This window comes from Phyllobates terribilis, unplaced genomic scaffold, assembly GCF_046119375.1.
Source record: "Phyllobates terribilis strain yellow unplaced genomic scaffold, ASM4611937v1 Scaffold_12__6_contigs__length_324123572, whole genome shotgun sequence".
Classification (NCBI taxonomy): Eukaryota; Metazoa; Chordata; class Amphibia; order Anura; family Dendrobatidae; genus Phyllobates; species Phyllobates terribilis.
In genome coordinates, this window is record NW_027362772.1 from 184,522,378 (window position 1) to 184,548,943 (window position 26,566).

General features: G+C 43.4%; 1 protein-coding gene across 5 annotated transcripts in view; it reads right to left on the minus strand.

Annotated features, from left to right (window-relative positions):
* Nucleotides 1-26,566, minus strand: part of CAMTA1 (calmodulin binding transcription activator 1) — a 2,249,809-nt gene that overhangs the window by 1,813,041 nt on the left and 410,202 nt on the right. For all 5 annotated transcript variants that reach the window (XM_073656516.1, XM_073656517.1, XM_073656515.1 and 2 more), the window contains exon 3: nucleotides 14,489-14,556. In XM_073656516.1, coding sequence (XP_073512617.1) covers nucleotides 14,489-14,556 — 68 coding nt within the window. The remainder of the gene's footprint in view (nucleotides 1-14,488; nucleotides 14,557-26,566) is intronic.

The window sequence follows — 26,566 nt, forward strand, 5'->3', positions numbered from 1 at the left end:
CTCCATTTCTGGCCCCATTTAGAAATAGTTTCCTCCATTTCTGGCTCCCATTTAGTAATAGTTTCCTCCATTTTTGGCTCCCATTTAGTAATAATTTCCTCCATTTCTGGCCCCATTTAGTAATAACTTCCGCCATTTCTGGCCCCATTTAGTAATAGTTTCCTCCATTTCTGGCCCCATTTAGTAATAGTTTCCTCCATTTCTGGCCCCATTTAGTAATAGTTTCCTCCATTTCTGGCCCCATTTAGTAATAGTTTCCTCGATTTCTGGCCCCATTTAGAAATAGTTTCCTCCATTTCTGGCCCCCATTTAGTAATGGTTTCCTCCATTTTTGCCTCCCATTTAGTAATAGTTTCCTCCATTTCTGGTCCCCATTTAGTAATAGTTTCCTCCATTTCTGGCCCCATTTAGTAATAGTTTCCTCCATTTCTGGCCCCATTTAGTAATAGTTTCCTCCATTTCTGGCCCCATTTAGAAATAGTTTCCTCCATTTCTGGCCCCATTTAGTAATAGTTTCCTCCATTTTTGGCTCCCATTTAGTAATAGTTTCCTCCATTTCTGGTCCCCATTTAGTAATAGTTTCCTCCATTTCTGGCCCCATTTAGTAATAGTTTCCTCCATTTCTGGCCCCATTTAGTAATAGTTTCCTCCATTTCTGGCCCCATTTAGTAATAGTTTCCTCCATTTCTGGCCCCATTTAGAAATAGTTTCCTCCATTTCTGGCCCCATTTAGTAATAGCTTCCTCCATTTTTGGCTCCCATTTAGCAATAATTTCTTCCATTTCTGGCCCCCATTTAGTAATAACTTCCTCCATTTCTGACCCCATTTAGTAATAGCGTCCTCCATTTCTGGCCCCATTTAGTAATAGTTTCCTCCATTTCTGGCCCCATTTAGTAATAGTTTCCTCCATTTCTGGCCCCATTTAGTAATAGTTTCCTCCATTTCTGGCCCCATTTAATAATAGTTTCCTCCATTTCTGTCCCCATTTAGAAATAGTTTCCTCCATTTCTGGCCCCCATTTAGTAATAGTTTCCTCCATTTTTGGCTCCCATTTATTAATAGTTTCCTCCATTTCTGGTCCCCATTTAGTAATAGTTTCCTCCATTTCAGGCCCCATTTAGTAATAGTTTCCTCCATTTCTGGCCCCATTTAGTAATAGTTTCCTCCATTTCTGGCCCCATTTAGTAATAGTTTCCTCCATTTCTGGCCCCATTTAGTAATAGCTTCCTCCATTTTTGGCTCCCATTTAGTAATAATTTGATCCAATTCTGGCCCCCATTTAGTAATAATTTCCTCCATTTCTATCCCCATTTAGTTATAATTTTCTCCAATTCAGGCCCTCATAAATAATAATGTCCTTCAATACTTGCTCCCAGAAGATAATAATGTCCTCCAATACTGAGTCCATGAGATAATAAGGTTTTCCAGTTCTACCCCCCATAAGTTATCAATGTTCTCCATTTCTGGCCCTCATATAGTATTAATGACCTCCAATTCTGGGCCACATAAGATGATTATGTTCTCCAATTAAGGTCCTAATGTAGTAATGATGTCCTCTAAAGCTGGCCACATAAATCCATAATTTCCTCCAATTCATGGCCCCATGAGATAATTATGTCCTCCAGCATTGAGCCCCATGAAATAATTATGTCCTTCAAGTCTGGCTTCATATAGTCCTGTTGCACCACCCCACCTATAAGGCCCCCATTGTGCTCCCACAATGTTCCCCTACTTTTAAAAAAGAAAAACCAACCTAATCTCTCACCTATCCCTGCTTCAATGCTGAGCAGCCCAGTCCTCTTCCTTCTTCTCTTGGCTGGCTCCCTGTGTCCTTCTTACACTATAGCCACAAACTTATCAGACGCCCACAACTTCAGAGCACACCAGCTTCACTGCATGTTATATCAGAGTGTTCTGCAGCTGTGGGCTCCTGATAGGCCTGTTACTGTAGAGTAACTGCGGGGCAGGGAGCCAGTGGTTCTCTCCTCCACTACGGTTTTCAATAGCAGGTGCATCTGAAGACACACCTTCAGTTGAAAATAGTGCTGGCCTCGACAGGCCCCCATCACCACGGGCCCGGTCATGGTGGCACCTTCTTCAACGGAACTCAATACGCCCCTGCTGATATTGTCCACTAGATGCAACTTGGAACTCACTCGTGTCAAGAACAAGCTCCTCCATTACCCCATCCTTCCTGGTGATGGGCCAGTTATCGCGTCCAAGTAAAAAAAAATCTAATGGAGAAATGGCCACTGATGTGCGCTGCCCACTCCATTCACTTCCATGGGAGTGATAGAAACAAGCATGAGTATGAGTGTACTCCTTTAAAACTCATATATTCTGGCACCCAAATAAAGCCCATAATGTACATCCACATTTATATACATTTTTTCCACATACATAAAGAAGGAGAGCGAAAAAAATACCATACTCCACTAGATAACCTCTAATTCCAGAGGTATTGTACCCTAGAAGCAAGGATAATACTTCTATAATATGGGGTCATACATTGGCACCGTAAAGCTGCACATAGATTGCTTCAAGCTCCATGGTACAGAACAGCATGGGAGAATTAGTGGCATGTGTATGGTATGTGTATAGCGATACATTTCTAATATAGTCTACACTAATTTATGGGGAAAAAATCATGCTTTTTCCAGATACCACGGAGACAATTTTTTATCTGTAAAATTAATTAATAGAGATTTGGGCGTCTGGTTTGCATTATGAGGAATGCCATGCGAATAAGCACATTGTGGTCCTTGGTGAAGCTAACTGATTTATTCAGGGCTCAGAGAGCTGACCTGCTTCTCCCATGATAACACAGAAACAAAACACTCGACCACTGTTCCCATTTGTCACTCAGTTGGAAACTTACATTATTCCATAAATCTCCAAGACAAGTTATTAAAAGTTATCCAAAAGGTATATTATATTTATTTTAGCAACTGGATATAAAACTGAAATGGAATAAGTAAACTTGGGGCAATCAAGGTAGACTCCAAGTATGTAGAATTACAAAGCGAAAATGCAAAATGCAGCGAATGTTAAAAATTATAAAATATTTAATTGGATAAAAAATATAATAAAATATAATAAATAAAATAAAACAAATTTGGGTGAAAATGTAAGACAAACTTAAAAGAATATAGAAAGCATTGCATGTTAAAAAAATAAGTACTGCGTTTTAATTAAGCAGCTTGGCTAAAAAATTAAAAGGAAAATTTAGAGTAAATTGAGATGAAAAATAAAAACTCAAGGTAAGATAATGTATGTAATAATAATAATAAAAAATATAATGCAATGGATTTCAAACAGAATAGTAAAAAAAGAAATGAAACATTGTATTTAATCAAATTGTAGGGCATTAAAAAATAATAACATTATATTTGATCAGACTTGGTTTAAAAAGCACGAAAAAGATCAGAAAAAAATAAAAATGTCAAAAATAGTCAAACCATAAAAGTAAGCCACAAAATAATAAACATTAAATAAAAAAGAAACATACAGTATAATACTAAAGTTTTACACAGGAGTAGAAAAAATAGCTTCAAAGTAAGAATTCCTTAAAAAATAGAAGTGTTACTAGATCATGGTGTGATCACTCTTTGCCTTCTAAACATCATCAAAACATAAATTCTAGATACATTTCCACACAGTTTTTGAAGGAACTCGGCAGGTTTGTTGCTCCAAACATCTTGGAGAACTAACCACAGATCTTCTGTGTATAAGGCTTGTGCAAATCCTTCTGTCTCTTCATGTAAGAAGGAAGACTTGCCTAGGGACAGGTGAGGAGCTCCGGCGCCGGAACTGCCAGGGTCCTGCCCAGTGTTGCCAGAGGACGGGATTAAGAGTGCACGGGGAACTTCCTGGACAGTGCTGGGGGACAGAGGAGAGGGACGGAAGAGAGGAAGTCAGGTGTCTGGGCGAAAGAGACAGTTGGTTGTGGAGAGCAGACCGGCAGTTGGGGAGAAACAGTCTGTCCTGCCGACAACGAGAGAGAGACGTGCTGCCCTGTCCTCGGTGAAATAGAGACGTGCTGACCTGTCTGCGGTGATGGACGAACGGGTGACACAGCTTGCCGCAAAACAAGGGGCGTGCGGTCTGTACCGGGCCTACAGAAAGTGATCGTTCAGTTACCTGCATCACCACAGTTTTCCAGACATCTGACAGTGAACTATGGGTGAGGACGCACCCGGGATTAGTGATCCTAACACAGTTTGTTGTACGCCGGAGGAGCTTGCTACCGCTCTTAAAGGAGTCGTGACCGCTGTCGTGTGGTCAAAAGGACTGGGGGCCCAGTGGGTGAGACCCGAGACCGCCCACTGCCACCAGAAGACAGACACCCTCCGGAGTGAGTGTCTGAAGACGGACGTAGTTATCGCTAAAGGACAGATAAGTGCAAGCCTCCAGTAATCTACCTTCTCTTATTCAGCCTGAACTTTTGGGACTGCGCCGTATTGTTCATCCTTTCCATGTTATAGTTAAATTTTACTGTTTTATTGTTGTGTTACTTAAATTTACACTCCCTGCGTGGAGAAACCAAATCTTGAATTAAACCTCTGCCATACTCTCTGCGTGCTGTGTGCGGCATCCGAGCCTTTTAACATTTGGCGTAGTCGGCAGGATGTCGTCCCCAGACGCAGTTCCAGGCATGGCAGACCAGGTCAGCGCGAGAGCCCCTACAGCTAGCCTACCCCTGGGCGCCATGTTGAATAATCTCCCAAAGTTTACCGGAGACAACATGATGTTGTGGGATTGGGTAGAACGGGTTAAAAGCATGTTACAGATGCACCCAATGACGCCCGATATGCAAGCAGAGATAGCTTTGCTGGCTTTAGAAGGAGAAGCTCGACAGTCAGTAATGTTTCGTTCACCCACTGATCGAAATACGGTGGAAAAGGTGGTACGAATCCTAGAAGAAATGCATGGGGACCCTATTAATGTGGCAGAGTTAAGGATCCAACTGTTCCAACAGGTACAAAGGGAGGGGGAGATTGTGACCCAATATGTCAACGCCCTACAGAGTGTGTACACTTACATCACTAGGAAAACGAACCTAGAAGACATGGGAGTGGGGCCCCCGGACCTAGTACTTAGGGACCAGTTCGTAGCCGGCCTCAGAGATGCGCAGCTGAGACAGGCCTTGCGCACCAACCCGCGTATGACATTTCTGGAGGCAGGGGCAGAGGCCTGCGTGAGGGAACAGGAGATTGGGGTAGTGACCCTGGCAGGGATGGTCCGGGGCCATGCAGTGCCCCCGTCGCCCACGGCCGAACCAGAATGGGCCCGAGAGATGTGGCGGGAGATCCAAGAAATGCGAGAAGAGTGGTACAATATTCGAGTGGCTCAATCAGTGAGAGCCGGAACAGTTGACCCGAGAGCCCTGGGCGATGTAAAGGACGAGCCCAGTCGGGTGGCCCGACGACACCCTGCAGACAGGGGACCAACGTGTTGGAATTGTGGGGGCATGGGGCATTACGCCAGGAGCTGTGCCAGTCTAGGAAGGCCTCTGTCCCGGCAGCCGTTAAACTGACGGGCTCCGAGTGTGAGGGACGCAACCCGGAGCGGAGGAAGACAGTGAGTCCCAAAGACTTAATATCCATGAGCCCGACAGTGTGGGCCGAGCTTGGCGGACAGGCGGTTCACTGCTTGATCGACACGGGATCTCAAGTGACCACCATGGGAGAAACTTATTTCCGTCAGCGGTACCCAGAGATGGCACAAAATGAAGGGGGTCCCTTGATAAAGCTCACAGCCGCTAACCAACTGCCCATTCCGGTCACAGGAGTAGTGTGGTTACGCATCCAGGTGTGCGGACAAGATGTGGGAAGAAAAGGAGTGGTCCTGACAGGCGGAGATGCCCGCCCAGGACCACCAGTGACCCTCGGTATGAACGTGCTGAAGGAAATCGGGCAGATCCTGATTAGGGAACCACGAGAGCTCACGCTAGGGTGGTGGAACTCTAGACCCCCTCAAAGGAAGGCCCTGCAGCAGCTGATCAGGGTTGCCCAGGCGCAAGAGACCTCGAGTGGGGGAAAAGTTCTGGGAAAGGTGATAATACCCGCCACCAACACCCTCACCTTACCACCAGGACAGACAGTCCTCACTTTGCCCATCCGAGCCTGCACCCCACTAGAAGGGGTAGAGATTCAGATCGAGTCAACCACCGTGGAAAAGGTGCCTCTGGGTCTATTGGTAGGGCGGACCTTGGCTACCGTCCATAAGGGAAACGTGGTGGTACGATGCGTGTACCTGAATCCGAGTGAGCTCATATTTCCCACCAGGACCGAAATGGCCCAGATCCTGGGGATGCCTGAACAGCTGGAACCGCTAGATGCAATACAATTGTCAGCCGTAAGGGGGGATCCCTGGACCCTGGCGATCACCGTACGATCGGGGTCTCCTCGACCTCAGACTAAGGACGGTCGAAGGATCCTAGAACAGATGCGTGCTGATTTGACAGGGCTCACGACAGAACAGGTGTACGAGGTCGAAGAGATGCTGGGACGGTACCAGAATGTCTTTGCCCGACATGAGGACGACTTTGGATGTACCGAGGCCATCATCCATGAGATCCCTATGGGAAATGCTGCTCCGGTACGGGAACAGTATAGACAGATACCCCCGCAAATGTACCAGAAGGTGAAGGAAATGGTGGCCCATATGATACAGAACGGGGTGATTCGGAAAAGCCAGAGCCCGTGGGCGGCTCCAATCATCCTGGTCAGGAAGAAGGATGGAACCCTACGATTCTGTGTGGACTACAGGCGGCTAAATGCTTGGACAGTAAGAGACTCGTACCCTTTACCCAGGATCGAGGAGTCTCTATCTGCCCTAGGCAAGGCGAAATACTTCTCTTCCCTGGATCTGGCCAGCGAATACTGGCAAGTGCCAGTGTCTGAACACGACTGCACCAAGACAGCATTCGTGTTGCCCATGGGACTCTTCGAGTTTAATCGGATGCCTTTTGGCCTAACCAACGCTCCCGGGACCTTTCAACGCTTGATGGAGAGATGTTTAGGCGATCTGAACTTTGAGGCTACACTGATCTACCTCGATGACATCATCGTCTATGCGTCTACCTTCCAGGAACATCTACGACGACTGGAGCAAGTCTTGAGTCACCTTCGAAATCACGGCCTGAAGGTGAAGCCACAAAAATGTCGTATATTCCGCAAGCAGGTTGAGTACCTCGGGCACACGGTGTCCGGTGAAGGAGTTAGGCCCACTCTGGAGAAAGTGGCCGCCGTGCAAGAGTGGCCCACCCCGAAGACTGTAAAGGACGTGCGGGCCTTCCTAGGCCTCGCAGGGTATTACCGCAGATTCATGAAAAATTTCACGCGTATCGCTAATCCGCTACTGGAGCACCTTCAAGGGATACCTGCAGACTCGAAAAATCAAACAGTGAAATGGGGAAGAGAACAGGAGGAGGCCTTCAGGGCCTTGAAGATGGCCCTGACGGAAGCTCCCATACTGGCCTATGCTGACTTTTCTCAGCCCTTCGTTCATCACACCGATGGAAGACTCCTTGGTCTAGGGGCCGTGCTGTCGCAGGAGCAGGAGGGGAGAGAGCAGGTGATAGCATATGCGAGTCGCTCCCTCCGAGACTTGGAGAACAACCCAGACAATTACAGCTCCTTTAAACTGGAATTGTTGGCCCTAGTGTGGGCAATGACAGAAAAGTTCGCGGAGTACTTGTCGGGGTCTGAAGTGTTGGTGAAGACAGACAACAACCCGCTGGCTCATCTGGAGAACGCAAAGTTGGGAGCCCTGGAACAACGATGGGTGTCTCGCATGGCTCGGTATCGGTATAAGATCACCTACCAGCCTAGGGCTGAAAACACGCATGCTGATGCCCTCTCCAGGGTGACCCATGAGCACCAGGACCATGACCGAGACGAAGAACTGGAGGCCGAAGAGGTGCCCAGCTTCCGGAGGGTTGGCAGCCCATTGTCCGCTACGCAGGGACAGATCGGGGAAGTGAAAGAAGGACACGTGTTGGGGCGGCCCAGGGACGAGTGGATACGGATACAGCAAATGGATGGAGAGATTGCGCGGTTGCGACAGTGGGTGGCTTTGAAACAAGTCCCTAAGCGCGAAGAAAGGGGGACCCTGACGCCAGAGGGGCTGAAGATGCTGCGGCAGTGGGAGAGACTGAGCCTGCAGGACGGCTTGTTGTACAGACAGGTACAGACGAGTCCAGTTGGTACGGGAGTTCGGCCCCACTTGGCAAGTAGTGGTTCCAGTGAGTGTGATCAGGACACTTGCCAAGGAAGCCCACGAGCGGGGAGCATACTTTGGACCCGAAAAGACATTCCAGTGGCTGCAGAGACTGGTGTACCACCCCCAGCTAAGAGTTGCAGTGGAGAACGTCTGCCAGAAGTGCCGGAGTTGTGAGTTGGTGAAAACCCCAGAGCAGCAAGCCCCCATCCAGACCATTGTGACGGCTGCGCCCTTAGAGGTGTTGATGATCGACTACCTGACCATCGGGCCGGTGCATCTCGGGTATGGACATTGCCTGGTCATGACCGACCACTTCACGAAATTCACGGTGGCAACTCCGACCAGGGATCAGACAGCTGAATCTGCTGCCCAGGCTATCTGTCGGGACTTCATCAGGGTCTATGGCTGTCCGAAGAGAATTCACTCTGATCAAGGAGCTTGTCTCCAAGAACAGGTGATGGAGGAGCTGCACCGGCTATACAAGATCGAGAAGTCTAGGACCACCCCTTACCATCCGCAAGGGAATGGGTCCTGTGAACGCTTCAACAGAATTTTGATCCAGATGCTTCGAACCTTGGAAGAAGATCGGAAGGTACGCTGGCCGGAGTTTGTGGCTGAGCTGGTGTGGTTCTGTAATAACCGGGTACACAGTGCCGCAGGGTTCACCCCCTACACCCTGCTGTTCGGACAAAAGGGTAGGGAGATCACTGAGCTCAAACTGGATCCCGTGGAGGACTGGCCCCGGACGGGCCCATCTACCTGGGTCCGGGAGCATCGGCACCGGTTGCAGACTCTTCGGAGGTTGGTGCAGCAGAAGTTTAAAGAACATAGGCACCATGAAATGCCACCTTTTTGGGGGACAGCCCTTAAGTCGGGAGAACGGGTGTTGGTACGGGACAAGAGACCCCGGGGCAAGCTGAGTAGACGGTGGGAGTCGACCCCGTATCAAGTGAAATGGAGAGTTAGTCCTGAAGGACCGGTGTATGAGGGGGAAGAAGCGGCTCCAACTAGAATCGTTTATCGAAGCAAGTTACGGCCCTGTTTGTCTAGCGATGAGGAAAAGAAGGAGGAACTCAGCACAAGGACGAGAGATCCCACACCCAATGTGCCCGTCTACGATGATGAGGAGGAAGAGACGATAGTGGCTGCGATCCCCAGTCTCACATCGCCCACAGCTTCCCACACGAGAGAGGAGGGCCCACCGCTCCGTCAGGCTGGGCCGGGCAAAGTTGGGAACCCCAGCGACTCTCAAGTACCCTGCGCTCCAACTGCGTTACGCCGGTCCAAACGATCCACGGCTGGTGTGCCGCCTATCCGCTACAATCAGGATCAGTTCATCTGGCAACGTATCTTCAAAGGGGTCAGAGAGTCTGAGCGCCTGGTGAAAAAACTCTCGCCCGTGGAATGGCGAGCTCAAAGGGAGCGGGAGTGTAAGAAGGAAGACTTGCCTAGGGACAGGTGCGGAGCTCCGGCGCCAGAACTGCCAGGGTTCTGCCCAGTGTTGCCAGGGAACGGCATTAAGAGTGCACGGGGGGACTTCCTGGACAGTGCTGGGTTACAGAGGAGAGGGACGGAAAAGAGGAAGTCAGGTGTCTGGGCTCGAGTGAAAGAGACATTTGTGGAAAGCAGACCGGCAGTTGGGGAGAAACAGTCTGTCCTGCCGACAACGAGAGAGAGACGTGCTGCCCTGTCCTCGGTGAAATAGACACGTGCTGACCTGTCTGCGGTGATGGACGAACGGGTGACACAGCTTGCCGCAAAACAATGGGCGTGCGGTCTATACCGGGCCTACAGAAAGTGATCGTTCAGTTACCTGCATCACCACAGTTTTCCAGACATCTGACGGTGACCTACGGGTGAGGACGCACCCGGGATTAGTGATCCTAACGCAGTTTGTTGTACGCCGGAGGAGCTTGCTACAGCTCTTAAAGGAGTCGTGACTGCTGTCGTGTGGTTAAAAGGACTGGGGGCCCAGTGGGTGAGACCCGAGACCGCCCACTGCCACCAGAAGACAGACACCCTCCGGAGTGAGTGTCTAAAGACGGACGTAGTTATCGCTAAAGGACAGATAAGTGCAAGCCACCAGTAATCTACCTTCTCTTATTCAGCCTGAACTTTTGGGACTGCGCCGTATTGTTCATCCTTTCCATGTCATAGTTAAACCACAATCGTTTATTGTCCGATTTTACTGTTTTATTGTTGTGTTACTTAAATTTACACTCCCTGCGTGGAGAAACCAAATCTTGAATTAAACCTCTGCCATACTCTCTGCGTGCTGTGTTCGGCATCCGAGCCTTTTAACATTGTAATCCCACACAGACAGGATGATGCTGAGATCAGGTCTCTATGGGGGCTAGATCATCACTTCCAGGACACCTTGTTTGTTCATCTTCAAACTGAACATAGTTTTCACTGACATTAACTATATGTTTGGGGTTGTTGTCCTGCTGAAGAATAAATTTGGAGCCATTCAGATGCCTCCTTGATGGTACTGCATGATGGATAAGAAATGGACACCAAGAAATGGGTAAGGAGTAAGGACCATAGACGCAGTGGTCGACCGAGAAAACTTAGTGCAGCAGATAAAAGACATTATGAGTACTGCCTTTCGAAATCAAAAGATCTTCAGCAGAGGCATCAGCAGAGAACTGGCAGCAACCGGTGGTACCCAGCTACACCCATCTACTGTTCGGAGAAGTCTAGCAAGAAGTGGTTTTCATGAAAAAATTGCAATCAAAAACTATAACTTAGTCATCGGAACAAGGCTAAGTTACTCAACTATGCAAGAAAACATAGGAACCAGGGTGCAGAAAATTGGCAGCAGGTGCTCTGGACTGGTGAGTCAAAATGTTAAATATTTGAGTGTATCAGAAGGCACTTTGTCACTGAAGGGTTGGAGAAATGCACAGTAATGAGTGTCTGCAGGCAACAGGGAAGCATGGTGGAGGATCCTGGCAAGTTAGAGGCTGTAGTTCATCAAATGGAGTTGGGGATTTGGCAGGATATTGGTGTCCTCAATGCTGAGAAATCTAGGCAGATAACTATCCATCATGCAATACCATCACAGAGGTTTCTGATTGGCTCCAAATTGTCCTGCAGCAGAACAAAGGCTCCAAACATACAGTCAGTGTCAACAATAGCTATCTTCAGCATAAAGAAGAGAAAGGAGTCCAGGAAGTGATGATTCGCCCACCACAAAACCCTAATCTCAACATCATCGAGTCTGTGATGGATTACATCAAGAGACAGGAGGATTCATACAAGCAACATTCACGGAAGATCTGTGGTTAGTTCTCCAAGATGTTTGGAGCAATCTCCTTGCCAAGATCCTTCAAAACCTGTCTGCCAGTGCATCTTGAAAAATTGATGCTGTTTTGAAGGCAAAGGGCAGTCAACAAATATTGATTTGATTTAGATTTCTTTTGTGTTCACTCATTTTGCATTTTGTTAATTGATAAAAAATAAACTATAAAGCATATTTGTATATATGAAATTATTCATACTATGCAGCATTTCTTTCAAAACTGACAAACTTTTTCACAGTACGGTGTATATAAAATATAGATTGTTCTTAAGATAATCAGTGTTTCCTACATCAATCCCGCAAGTCAAATACAACTCATTGTAATTAGAGAAATAAAAAAGGATGTCACTGTATCCTTTTCTTTGTATAAATATATCATAAAACTGATTACGGGAAATCCTGTAAATTTATAATGAACCCACTCCGGGAAAAAGTTATTTCTGAAAGTATATAATGGTATCTTATGCCAATCAGTAAAATAAAGGGGCTGAGAGATGTCGACGGGGCTTTCAATGTTTATTCATACAAAGCAGCCCATCTGTACATGAGGTTGTGCCTAGTGCTACAACTCATCTCTGGAGACCCTGATTCCAGTGATGTGTCACTTAGTATGCTGTGTTTTGTTGTTTCAATACATTCAGTGTTTTATCAGCAGAAGATTATCACTACCGGACTATGTGTCTTGTGCCTCCTAGTCCAACCACACCCCCAGCACTGATTAGCAGCTTTCTGTCAATATTCAGTGTACACAGAAATCTGCCAATCAGTGGTGTGGGCGGGGGTATACAGGGCTTAGCATTCAGAGCTCAGCTAGATCTGCAACAGAAAAACTCTGATTATATCAAAACTGCTGCATCCAGTAAACTGAGTGACAAATCGATGGAATCAGGTTCTCTGTCCCCACATCATGCTACTGTCAGATTACATAGCAAAAACCTACTGACAGATTCCCTTTAAGTAAGAATAAACTGCAATATCAGACATAGATCGTGAACAAGTGAAGTGCAGATACTTTTTTTTTATAATCAATGACAATGTGTTTAATCAAAAAGATGTTTTTATAGTTTATTTATTTTTTACGTTTTTCGGGCTTTTTTAAAACATAAGTATAGTTTCAAGGTTATTTCCTGAGTGGAGAGATTAAATAAAGAGATTTGGGATGGGATATTATAAATAATAATTACAATGCTCTTCTGTATAATTATATTATTTGCATAATATTTTTTCACACGTGTCTAGACTTAATATGATTCAGCATATTCAAATTAGGCTAAATGAATATAAATTTAGAAAATAAGAGGGTTATTTTGTGAAGCAGAGAAAGCGGATCAAGATTCATATTGTCTTTGACTACCCAATTTTTATTCAACCGTTTTGATCTTCAGTATTGTTGTGAAATGAATTATTGCACTAAACACTGTAAGGAATAATATGCTGAGTGAGTTCCATCTCTTTCTTTTGTAAACTTGAGAAAACAATCTCACAGTATTTTTGATTGTAGTTTTAAAATCTAATAGCTGCATGCCGCTTTTGGTTAACCAGTTCAGGACCGGGCCAATTACTCCTGTCTCTGACCAGGCATATTTTCATTTTTTTTCACACATGCGGTTTAATAAAATTTTAGCTGGATATTCAAACAATTTTCACATCCTTTTTTCATTATAGAAAGGGCTTTATTTTTATGTTATTTTCATAATCTCTTTTTTTTTTTTTTTTTTTTGCCAATGTTAGGTGAAAATGCTGGGAAGTAAAGTATATAAGTTTTTGTTTTTTTTCTTTTGCTTTACATTTTTTGGGATTTTTTTATGACCATACATTTTAAAATTTGTTCTCCTTTCTTTATTAATTATTTGTACCTATTGAGCAGATTTTTTACTGTGGTCGTGCTAATAACAACAGTATGAATTGGCAGCTGCTTTTTAAATTTATTAATTTATTATATATTATTATTTCATTTATTTTTTACCTACTTTTTATTTATTTTTGTTTACTGTATTTATTTTTTATTTACTTCTCAAATTCTGCCCCCCCATAAGGTCATTTCAACATTAAAATACTTTTTTTTGTTTATTTGATTTTCCCTATAACTAGGGCTGATATATTACCCTAGTCACAGTGGAAATGCAGCCTTCTGGCTGCATCGGAAAGCTGACCAGGCCTCCTAGGACCCAGCAGCTCCTCCTTTTTAGACCTAGCAATCATATGACTTTTGGGTCAGGAGGAGGAAGCACTATCAGTGCTTCCTACATGCTATGTACGCTAGTATAACACTGCGTTTCCACGATCAGGAAGGCATGGATGGTAATAAACCATCTCTGCCTTCTCTATGGGGAGCTTTGCTGTATCTGACAGCCAGCTTCCCGCTCATGCAGCTGCACAATTACATGTAGCTGCGCTACTATGCAGTGATGTTTTGGAACGTCACTGCAAAGTAGAACATTGACTGCTTGGATGTTTAAAGTCTATGGGTGGTCCACAAGTAGTTAAAGAAATGCTCCAAGCAAAACATATACACTACTATACTCTAGTATGGTATACATTAATATAGCCATGTACAGCTACTCAACAAAGCTCTTCAGGGCCAGTGGGGTCTACCATACCACAGAAGTCAGAACACCTGTGTAAAAAGAGTCTCACACTGTCCAGGTGGTCACTATTGCAGAAAACGAAGACTTTCTAAACAATTTTGTAAATTATATAATAATACAGAAGAAGGGAAATATTTTACAAATAGAGAAAATAATTTTTTTTTTCTCCAATTTTGACCATATAATTTTCAACCGAATTTCCATTAACATAAAGAAACATTAGAAAAATAAATAGGAAAAATAAATAATAATAATAAAAAAATAGTTTATTTATTTATTTATTATAAATCATCAGGTATTTTTCCTGACAGACCAGTAAACGAAATATAACTAGTAACACAAGGATTGATTGAGAATTACTCTTCCTACCTTGTTTTAGGGGAGGTTGTCAGCCATTCTTCATGCTTTTCAAATGTTATTAAATAAGCTGCGATTTCCTAAAAAAAAAAAAAAAAAGATAAAAATACAGTTACAATCACACATATATAAAATTTTGCTGCTTGCAGAAAAAAATAAATCTCAGACATGGTAATATAAAACAGCCCTCATAAACAAGTAGAAAAGAACACATGAGGCACGCAAGTTCAAGGCCCGGCTTCTTGTCTCGGCTCATTGAGTTGGATTATGCTGAGTTAGACCTTCTGCCTCTTATTTGGCAGATATTTCTATGTTGTTGTCAGTGATATATATTTTGACAATCTAGTGAGCATTAATGTTTTTCTTATGTGCGCCGTGCCATTCAAGTGCATACCCAATGATCCTGCAAACTGCTTAAACACAGAGCCAAAAAAAAGATGAAAAATGAAAATAGTTGTTTATAATTTGGGAAATATATTGGCTTAGAAATAAATAACAGGATAAAAACAAGTTGTGGCTTCATTTATTTGAAGGAGCCGTTTGTGGAATTTTGGAATAGTGAAAATTTGGATACACTGATAGTTTTGTGACACGTTCTTGGGAACTCCAAAGACATACAGATAGGGAATGTAGATTGTGAGCCCCAATGGGGACAGTGCCCATAATGTCTGTAAATTGTCTGAATTGTAAAGCGCTGTGGAATATGTTGGCGCTATATAAATAAAAAGATTATTATTAGATTATTATTATTACAAATGAATAATATACTAAATTTCTTACACTGGTGCCACCACCATATTCTCTGATCTCAACCCCAGCTACATCTTATTAGTAGTAGTAGGGTTGTGCCATGTTTGGGGTAACTCCTATTCACATACCCTATATATATACATAAGTGCAGAAATTCCTTTAAGGCCACGTTCACACGTTGGTCAGTATTTGGTCAGTATATTACATTAGGAGTGGAGCAATCAGAGGAAAAGTATAATAGAAACACGTCACCATTTCTATATTTATCACCCGCTCCTGGTTTTGGCTTACAAATACTGATGTAAAATACTGAACAAAAACTGAACGTGTGAACGTGGTCTAATGGCAAGATCAGGGCATTGTTGAAAGGAGCTTCTCTCACTCTCAAGAACCAGACACGTAATGATGTGGAACCCATTGCTTTCAACTGTCACTGCACAATGCTTCATTTTCCTAGCTGTAGTGTCCCATTAGTAAGACCCTAAATCTCAGCTGATAATTATGGGAGCCTGTTCTGCAGTAAGGGGATATCCAACCCTTTTCTTGATCCCAACCTAGATCAGCCACATCCACTCGAACCTCTTTTAGTTAAAATGTCTGAAACAGATGTCGGTCATGGCATCGTCCTTCTCATCGTATGAGAGATCTCTTGGCACACATTACGAGGGGCAGGATGGAGAAAACACCAAACTAATATAAACATGAATGTCAGAAAAGAGGGAATCAGCATCAAAATATTGGCAATGGCATGATACGTCTCTAATCATGTTGTTATTTTGGACAATCCTCAATGGGCAGGTTCAGCCGCCGATCTAATGTGTATGGAAACTTCCCAACTCTCACCTTGACAGATGATGTTGGAGGATTTTCCATGGCCAATCTTTTTGTTCTCTGGAGATAAGCTATGGGATGTGGCAGTGGGTCTCTCATAAAAAAACACAGGAACATAGAATAGGAGGGAGATAACTATTGGCCAAACTATCACTCAGCTGACCTCTATCTAATGTGTGGGAAGCTTTAGGGACATGCTATCTGAGAGAGCAGTTCATCTGAGGCAGGGCCGGCGTCAGCACCCGGCGCACCCGGGCAAATGCCGGGGCCCTGAGCAGGCAGAGGGGCCCACTGGCGGTCGCGCACCGCGCTGGGCTATGGGCGGAGGAGAGCGGTGTCAGCGCCCGCCCTTCTCCGCCGCTTGCTCAGGGCCCCGGCAGCCCGATACTTACCTCTCCCCGTGCCTCCGCAGATCAGCTGTCTTCCTGCTCTGCGCTCTCTGACGTCTCAGGTCAGAGGGCGCGGTGACGTCTTTACACCGCGCCCTCCCCTGAGCCGTCACAGGGAGCGCTGAGCGGGAAGACGCCGACAACGCTGGAGTTCGGAGCCGAGCAGCGAGCGGCGGGCAGCAGGCAGCGGGCAGCAGGTAGCAGGTGAGGAGAAGGGAGGTGAGTATTTGATTTTTTTTTTTTTTTAATGTATGGAGGCATGGGGCATTATAAAGAGGGGAGGGGGGGCATCCTGCATGGGGCATTATAAAGAGGAGGGGTGACAGCCTGCATGGGGCATTATAAAGAGGGGGGGATTCCTGCTTGGGGCATTATAATGAGGAGGGGTGACAGCCTGCATGGGGCATTATAAGGTGGGGACAAGCCTGCATGGGGCATTATAAGGTGGGGAACAGCCTGCACGGGGCATTATAAAGAGAGGGGGGGACATCCTGCATGGGGCATTATAAAGAGGAGGGGTGACAGCCTGCATGGGGCAGTATAAAGAGGAGGGGTGACAGCCTGCATGGGGCATTATAAAGAGGAGGGGTGACAGCCTGCATGGGGCATTATAAAGAGGAGGGGTGACAGCCTGCATGGGGCATTATAAAGAGGAGGGGTGACAGCCTGCATGGGGCATTATAAGGTGGGGAACAGCCTGCATGGGGCATTATAAAGAGGGGGGATTCCTGCTTGGGGCATTATAATGAGGAGGGGTGACAGCCTGCATGGGGCATTATAAGGTGGGGACCAGCCTGCATGGGGCATTATAAGGTGGGGAACAGCCTGCACGGGGCATTATAAAGAGAGGGGGGGACATCCTGCATGGGGCATTATAAAGAGGAGGGGTGACAGCCTGCATGGGGCAGTATAAAGAGGAGGGGTGACAGCCTGCATGGGGCAGTATAAAGAGGAGGGGTGACAGCCTGCATGGGGCAGTATAAAGAGGAGGGGTGACAGCCTGCATGGGGCATTATAAAGAGGAGGGGTGACAGCCTGCATGGGGCAGTATAAAGAGGAGGGGTGACAGCCTGCATGGGGCATTATAAGGTGGGGAACAGCCTGCATGGGGCATTATAAAGAGGGGGGGATTTCTGCTTGGGGCATTATAATGAGGAGGGGTGACAGCCTGCATGGGGCATTATAAGGTGGGGACCAGCCTGCATGGGGCATTATAAGGTGGGGAACAGCCTGCACGGGGCATTATAAAGAGAGGGGGGGACATCCTGCATGGGGCATTATAAAGAGGAGGGGTGACAGCCTGCATGGGGCAGTATAAAGAGGAGGGGTGACAGCCTGCATGGAGCATTATAAAGAGGAGGGGTGACAGCCTGCATGGGGCATTATAAAGAGGGGGGGCAGCCTGTATGGGGCATTATGTGGGGGGTAACAGCCTGCATGGAGCATTAAAAGGGGGGGGGCCTGTATGGGGCATTATGTGGGGGGGAACAGCCTGCATGGAGCATTATAAGTGGGGGGGGGCAGCCTGTATGGGGCATTATGTGGGGGGTAACAGCCTGCATGGAGCATTAAAAGGGGGGGCCTGTATGGGGCATTATGTGGGGGGGAACAGCCTGCATGGAGCATTATAAGGGGGGGCAGCCTGTATGGGGCATTATGTGGGGGGTAACAGCCTGCATGGAGCATTAAAAGGGAGGGGCCTGTATGGGGCATTATGTGGGGGGTAACAGCCTGCATGGAGCATTATAAGGGGGGGACAGCCTGTATGGGGCATTATGTGGGGGGTAACAGCCTGCATGCAGCATTATATGGGGACCGGTATCCTGTATGGAGCCTTATATGGGGGCCAGTATTCCGTATGGAGCCTTATATGGAAGCCAGTATTCCGTATGGAGCCTTATATGGGGGCCAGTATTCCATATGGGGGCCAGTATTCCGTATGGAGCCTTATATGGGGGCCAGTATTCCGTATGGAGCCTTATATGGGGGCCAGTATTCCTTATGGAGCCTTATATGGGGGCCAGTATTCCATATGGAGCCTTATATAGGGGCCAGTATTCCATATGGGGCCTTATATGGGGGCCAGTATTCCGTATGGAGCCTTATATGGGGGCCAGTATTCCGTATGGAGCCTTATATGGGGGCCAGTATTCCGCATGGAGCCTTATATGGGGGTCAGTATTCCGCATGGAGCCTTATATGGGGGTCAGTATTCCGCATGGAGCCTTATATGGGGGTCAGTATTCCGTATGGGGCCTTATATGGGGGCCAGTATTCCGTATGGGGTCTTATATGGGGGCCAGTATTCCGTATGGGGTCTTATATGGGGGCCAGTATTCCGTATGGGGTCTTATATGGGGGCCAGTATTCCGTATGGGGCCTTATATGGGGGCCAGTATTCCGTATGGGGCCTTATATGGGGGCCAGTATTCCGTATGGGGTCTTATATGGGGGCCAGTATTCCGTATGGGGTCTTATATGGGGGCCAGTATTCCGTATGGGGTCTTATATGGGGGCCAGTATTCCGTATGGGGCCTTATATGGGGGCAAGTATTCCGTATTGGGCCTTATATGGGGGCCAGTATTCCGTATGAAGCGTTATATGGGGGCCAGTATTCCGTATGGAGCCTTATATGGGGGCCACTATTCTGTGTGGAGCGATTCACCGGTTTCTGAGCTATTGTGGAATTTACAATAGATATCACTCATGAAGTGAAATCTTTGCATTGTACTATATATATATTTCTCCGCCATATCTCTGCATCATGAATCGTGGTATGTGTTAAAGGGCCCACTGAGACTCTTTCGCCCGGGGCCCAGAAAAACCTGGAGCCGGCCCTGATCTGAGGTTCCATCATTTTTTCAAAGTTTTTATCCTCTTAATATACTGTATTGTAGTCATCATATTATACAGCACTGTGTACTTACAATTGCTCATTTTGCCCTTCTACCCAGTTAAATCTTCTCTTTTCCATTAGGTCTATGACGTTATTAACACCAGACTAACTGAATCCTTCTAAGCTCTATGTAGAAACAAGTAGTCTCTTTTCCCTGCATGAGTCATCATTAGAACTACAATGCTACATCACTGCAAAGTCCTTGGCCGCCCAGCTCTTCAATTCCTGACCTAGCTGCTTTGTTCCTCCCCCTCCATCAGGGACATTCAGTGAGGAAGAATTGTAGTTCTAACGATGACTCATACAGGGAAAATAAATTTCCTGTTTCTTCATAGAGTCAAAAGGATTCAGCTAGTCTGTTAATCTCGTAATCTCATAGATCTAATGGAAACGAAAAGAATTAACTGGATAAAAGGGCAAAATGAGTAATTTTAAGTACACAGTGCTATATAATATGATGACTGTATTGTATTAAGAGGATAAAAATTGTGATGAGAGGAGGAGTGCTTCATTAACTCATAATTTCATAATAGAATATTTAAATTGATAGCCTCCTTTAAATATATTTTTTTGTGCTCCGTCAGTGTGAATGGAATACCGTTATCCAGGATAAAACACTACGAAGAATTTTTCCAGACAGTTACACAAATATGATGGAACAGATGAAACCAGATTCTCCCACCACAAAACAAGTCATGTGAAATTACACCAATAACTTCACACACGTTTCTGTTCTGCTGAGAGAGTAGCAAAGTCATCAAGCTATGAGAAAGGAAAAAAAAGGCATGGACACCTGAAGGTAAATTAAATATTTATAAACACAACAACATCTTTGCAGATGGAATTACTGATTTATTAATAATTTCCATAAAAAGCCAGTGGGTGACATCCACATAAGTCATATCTTCTGCTTTCAGGCAAGATTCAGCCCATTAATTTCAGATCCGGGTTTGGGTGCGTCTCTGATTTGCTAACAGTAAATTGGCAGAGCCTGGCATTCAAATTAAAGGGGCAGAAACATCCAAAATGCAAATCTTGTTTAGATCCTGGTGGGACGTAGTCAGCTAAGCTCCAAATGTCTCCTGAGAAAAGTGTAATTGTTAACAATAAAAAATACCTGAGCCTGAGTTCTGGAAAGCTTTGCTGAATAGGTCGGGCCCCCCTGCAATCTTTTGAGTTAAACAGAAATTTTATCTAAATTTCTGTTTTGATATATTCCCCAAACAAAGGGCTATTGCAGACTGTAGGAACGTGAAGAGTTCTACCATGAAAGAGCTGTTTAGTTATCATATAATGTATTTAACATTAATATCTTTCTTTCCTTCTTTCTTTTCTCCTTTTATTCTTTTTTTCTGCTTTTCTGTCTTTTTTCAATCTTTTTTTGTTCTTCTCTCTTATTTTCATTTTGCTTCTCTCTTGTTTTTTCTTTATTTTTGCTTATCTTTCTTTCTGTCTGTCTCATTCACTTTCTTCCTTTTTGTTTCTCTTTCTATCTTTATTTTTTCCTCTTTATCTATATATCTCTCATTTGCTTTTTCTTTTTTTATTTATTTCATTCTTTCTTTCCTCATGTACAGTATCTCCTACTATCAGATGAACTTTCTATACCATATCTATCTATCTATCTATCTATCTATCTATCTATCTATCTATCTATCTAAATATCATCTATCTGTCTATCATCTATCTACCTATTATCTATCTATCTATCTATCATCTATCTACCTATTATCTATCTATCATCTATCTATTTATCATCTATCTATCATCTATCTATTTATCATCTATCTATTTTCTATTTATCTATTATCTATCTTTCTATCTATCATCTATCTAATATTATCCATCTTTCTCTCTCATTCACTTTTTCTCTTTTTTCTCTTGTTCGTCTTTCTTTCTTTCTTTTTCTTTCTTTCTCATTTATCTTTCTTCCTCCTTTAGCTATATATCTTTCATCTATCTATTATCGATATATATATCTTTCTATCTATCATCTACTTAATATTATCTATCTTTCTCTCTCATTCACTTTCTCTCTTTTTTCTCTTCTTCATCTTTCTTTCTCTTCTACCTATTTGTCTATCTATTACATCTATCTATCTATCTATCTATCTATCTATCTATCTATCTATCTATCTGTCTATGTATCATCCATCTATTTGTCTAGTATCTATCTAATATATCTCATTCTTTCTTTTTTGCTCTTCTCCATCCATCTTTCTTTCTCTCTTTCCTCATGTACCTCATCTCCTACAATTAGATGATCTTTCTATACCATATCTATCTCTTATCTATTTATATGAATATTCATAGTAATGGACAACTAAACCAAGATTTCATAGTGTAATAAACTAGAAATTGGCCTAAGACTCACACTATCGTTTGCAGTTATTCCATCGCAATTACATTATCATACTTATATGTAGCCGACTGCATTAGAATGAAAATGGTGATTTTAGTTCATTGATAATCTGGCTAATAGTCAGTTCCAAATTAAGTTTGGCAGGTCCATGATCATTAAAACCTGAATTGGTTCCTAAGCTCTGATAAAGTTAGGGCTAATAGCTTTTTGGACTAGGCAATAGCAGACAAATGCTACCTGAGACAAAGCCGGGATTCTGCTTTTCTTAATTGATTCCACAAATGCACATTTGCATTCCATGTAAATAGAAAAATTATACATAATGATTTAGTTAGAGATTTGTACACCTAGATGGAATTACATTTTAAATGCACTAAAAAGATTTTCCAGTGAAGGTACTAAAATTATGTATCCTCGACATTGATGATTTGCTCCATTGTGCACCACATAGCAGTCTATATCTCATATATATATATATATATATATATATATATATATATATATATATATATATATATTAGAAAAAACTTTTTGACAGTTAGGGTGATTAATGAGTGGAACAGGCTGCCACGAGAGGTGGTGAGTTCCCCTTCAATGGAAGGCTTCAAACAGAGGCTGGACAGACATCTGTCTGAGATGATTTAGTGAATCCTGCATTGAGCAGGGGGTTGGACACGATGACCCAGGAGGTCCCCTCCAACTCTAACATTCTATGATTCTATATAGGAATGTATATACAGGAGATGAGGCTTATCTCATGGTACTGGCTGACATTACCATGAAATAACAGTGCAAAAGGGGGTAAATTTCGGCCATCTGAAGTTAAAATATCCAGTGATGACTGAAATGCTCAGCTCCAAAGTCCTAAAAAAATCAAATAATCCAAAGAGTGGTTAAGTCTTTTCCACCTTCAAAGAGAAGACACTCATCTCCTACCAAAGTCATCATCCTAAAGACCTGATTGACTGTTGTAGTCCCTCCTACTTCAACACATATGAACCAGGGACATGATTTTAAGCTCCTGGGTCTGAATGCAAAATCAGTCCAAGTCATCCCACCTACCATCGATGTACCATATTTAACAGTGGTGGAAAAGGGGCTCTTAAACCCTCTTAAACACCAGGGTCAAAATATGACTCCTACTCCACCCCAAATGTGAATATTGCCATGATCTGATTGGCTGCTTAGCATTTTATTTGCACCGAATTCTAAGCAGTTACATTTAGAAGATAAAAAAAAATGGTAACTTCTACAAGTTCCAAGTGCGCAATCCTCCTTTTATAGATCTTTTTAACTCTTTCCTTTTCACCAATCCATTTTTAGTCAGCGAATCCACATTTACTCCAAATAATTTCTCCATTTTTGCTAAAGTCTTGAACAGCGGCAGCACGCCGGTACAACATAATATAAAAAAAGAAAGATAAATCCATTTCTTTTTCTGCATTCAGCTTCTATATTATAAAGTTTAAACATTATGTAACAGTACAGAAGGCAAGTGCGTGATTGGTAAAAGATGTCAATACCATTTTAAGCTCCATGAAAATAATGTGTTTGCATAGGAACCTTATCATTCGTAGAATAGCAGAAAATTATAGAACAAGCCACAAGCAAGGCAAATCCTGAGTACAAAGGGATGGGGAAAGCAGTAATACATAAGTGGATTGTTCACATGAAAGGCGGACTACATTATTCAACATATAGCACACATTCAAGGTTTGTTCAGGTTTACGGAATTCTTTGCTTAAAAATTGGAAAGAAAATATCCTATATCAGTCGGTTATGCTCTGGCTGCCATATTCAGTGGTTATGGAGCTATAGTTTGGTCACAGGGTCACAGATAGATCATAGGAGTGAGTTATGTTTCCAATCACTCTCTGTTATTGCCCTTTTACACTAAATTTAGTGTAGTTTCCGATTTAGCACAACTGGGAGTAAAAATCGTCCTACACAAGGTCATTGTTATATTTTCTTTACATTAAATTACCTTCACTGCCCTAGTCCAGTATCTAAATACTGTTACATTCACTGATGTCAATCTTCGATGCAAATAACTCCCCTCTTGAAATGATAGCTTCAAATTATGTCCAGAGCTAGGAGCCATGGAGGATTTGGTTGCTCAACTGTTGGCCAATAGTATAGTTGAGTGATTGACATGTCACCCAAATTTTCATTAAAAAGCATTGAGTGACATAATGTCTGCAATTTTGTGCTTTTGCAACTTTTTCTCCCAGCAAAGTCACATCACTGACTGTAAGGCTATGTTCACACATGTTGTGTTTTTCAGCGTTTTTTGCTGCAGATTTTTATGCAAATTTTCAGCTGCGTTTTGCAGTACCAGCAAAGTCTATGAGAAACCAGAATTCTCTGTTCACACATCTTGGTTTTTTTTTTGTATTTGTGCATTTTGTGCCTTGGTTGAGTTTTTTGAAAATAGAGCATGTCACTTCTTTCAGCGTTTTTTCACCCATAGGAAGTAATGGGTGGTGAAAAAAATGCTGATAAAATGCATCAAAAACGCACCAAAATTTGAATTAGCTTTTTTTTGGCGTTTTTGATGGCAAAATAGAATGGGTTTTTTTTTTTCACAGAACTTTATGTACATGCATAAATAGAGACAAAAGGACAGTGAAAAAAACGCTGAAAAAGCACACAAAAAACTCATAAATAAACTCAGCAAAACCTGCATTTTTGATGCAGCTGATTTCCTGCCAAAGTTTAGGTTTTGCTGCAGATTTGTGATGCTGAAAAGCCCAATATGTGTGAACATAGTCTAAGACACAAATGGGAATCGAGTGACCAAAATCCAGCTTAACTGTAGCCATTGGTGATGAACAAAGCAATTAGAGAAGAATCAAATTGACTCAAATTTTACAAATAGTTTAGACTCAATAATATTTAAATTTTTTGGCATTTGCTTAAGGCAAACTCAGCAAAATGCCGGTCAGCCACTATTTTGAATTATTGAGGTCTTAAAAAGGGTTTAGAAAAGACTTATACTGACCTTTCTCGGCCCTTTCAGTACCTGACCCACCACTGATCTCATGATCACCTCTTCTATCTTTGCCCTTAATTCTCCTATCGACTATCTTCCTTTTTCCCTTGTCTTTCATTCATTAAGCTCCATGTGTGGGGCGTAATACACGTCAATAGTGTGCGTTTTGCCCCAAATTACTGCACGTCTCATGACTAGGGATGGGCGGACCCATTGATGTTTGTGTTTTGGTACCCGACCCAAACTTTATTCAAAAGTTCGGTTCGGGTACCAGAACTGTACCCGAACTTGAATTAGAACCCGACCCTCATTGAAAACAAAGGGGACCCAAATTTTTCATCCGGAAAATTTCTCTGTCTCTCTATGGACTTTCCCCGGAACTCTGAATATTGCAACAGACTTCCGGGGAAAGTCTGTGTTCGGCGTTTAGCACCGGACACTAACTGTCCTGTATAAAAGCCGAACTTTTAAGTTCGGGTCCACTCATTCCTAGTCATGACGCATATCAACAGTGTACTTGGCACTCCATGTGACTTGTTGAATGAAAGACCTGGTCCAATGAAATGTAGGAGTTAGTAGAAAGAAAATAGACAACAGAAGATAGAAGAAAATATTTCACTTCATTTATAATTTAAAAAATTCTTCCAGGAATACATAAGAGAGAACAAAAAAGCATCGCATTTCGAATACTATCTGACTTTCTTTGTCAAAACTTGATAGAAGAAGAAGATAAAAAAGCCAATTGGAGGACTGGTGGCAGTGGGACAAGGAGGGAGGGGAGAAGTGAGTATAAGATATTTTTTTTAGCCTGTTCTCTTTCATATCAATTTGCATCAAATTATTCCGTGCACATAGAATCTCTTTCCCTGAATTGAGCGAATCTGCCCAAATCGAATTTTCGAGTGATTCAATAGTGCATGGAAGGAAATTCTCTAGACGTGAAAGAGTTAAAATAGAAGAATTGTGTAGACCGTTTTTTTCTTAAGTAAAATATACCAGTCCAGTAGTAAAATGTCTGTATTAAATAAACATATAGTCTGAGCCCTGCAGGATTGTCTGTTTTAGATCCTCTCTAAAGGACCTAATACTGGGAATCCTACAAACCAGAGCTTTGCAGTTTAGCCTCTACATATGAAAGATTCGCCAGCACTCACAGGCTACAGCTCCTATTATTCCGCGAGAACAACATAACTTAAGCAGGGATAGAGCACATTTATCTCCAGGCTTTCTGAAGGCTTCAAGACGCAACTAACATGGCACAGACGTAGACAGAACTTGCCCATGAGCCACAAGTGCAATAAAAGTGAAACAACCTCAAACAATATCATTGCTGAATTGTGACAAACGCTGGGGAATATATAAACTAGAATATATTGATAGTCATCCTCCGGTGGTGTTTGTAACTTCCACCATCTTTTAACGCAGTGGTCACTTTGGACAATCCATCTTTACTTGATGAGTCTGTTGAAAATGATCTGATTACAGGATGTCCTGCTGCTAGGATCTCCAGCAATCGCTTGGAAAAAGTGTTCAATTCCTCTGTAGTGCAATCTCGCGGAAAATTCCTAGTGACATCAATAGGCTGACAATCTAAACCATGGACATGCTAGGTCCTCCAAAGAAAAATTGGTTAAATTTAACTGCTCTCATGTCTTTCTGTGTGATAAACTAGAGTTGAGCAAAAAAGATTTGTAGCATACGTCATGATGATGTCATCACACCACAATAATGATGTCACACTGGGCTTGCCAGTCAAAATACAGTAGGTGCCCGGAGGTAGGTTGATGTTCGTGAGGCTTTGTTCTGACGGCCATGAACTACTAACGTGATCATTGGGGCAGGGTCCTGCAAATCTTTTTGCTCAACATT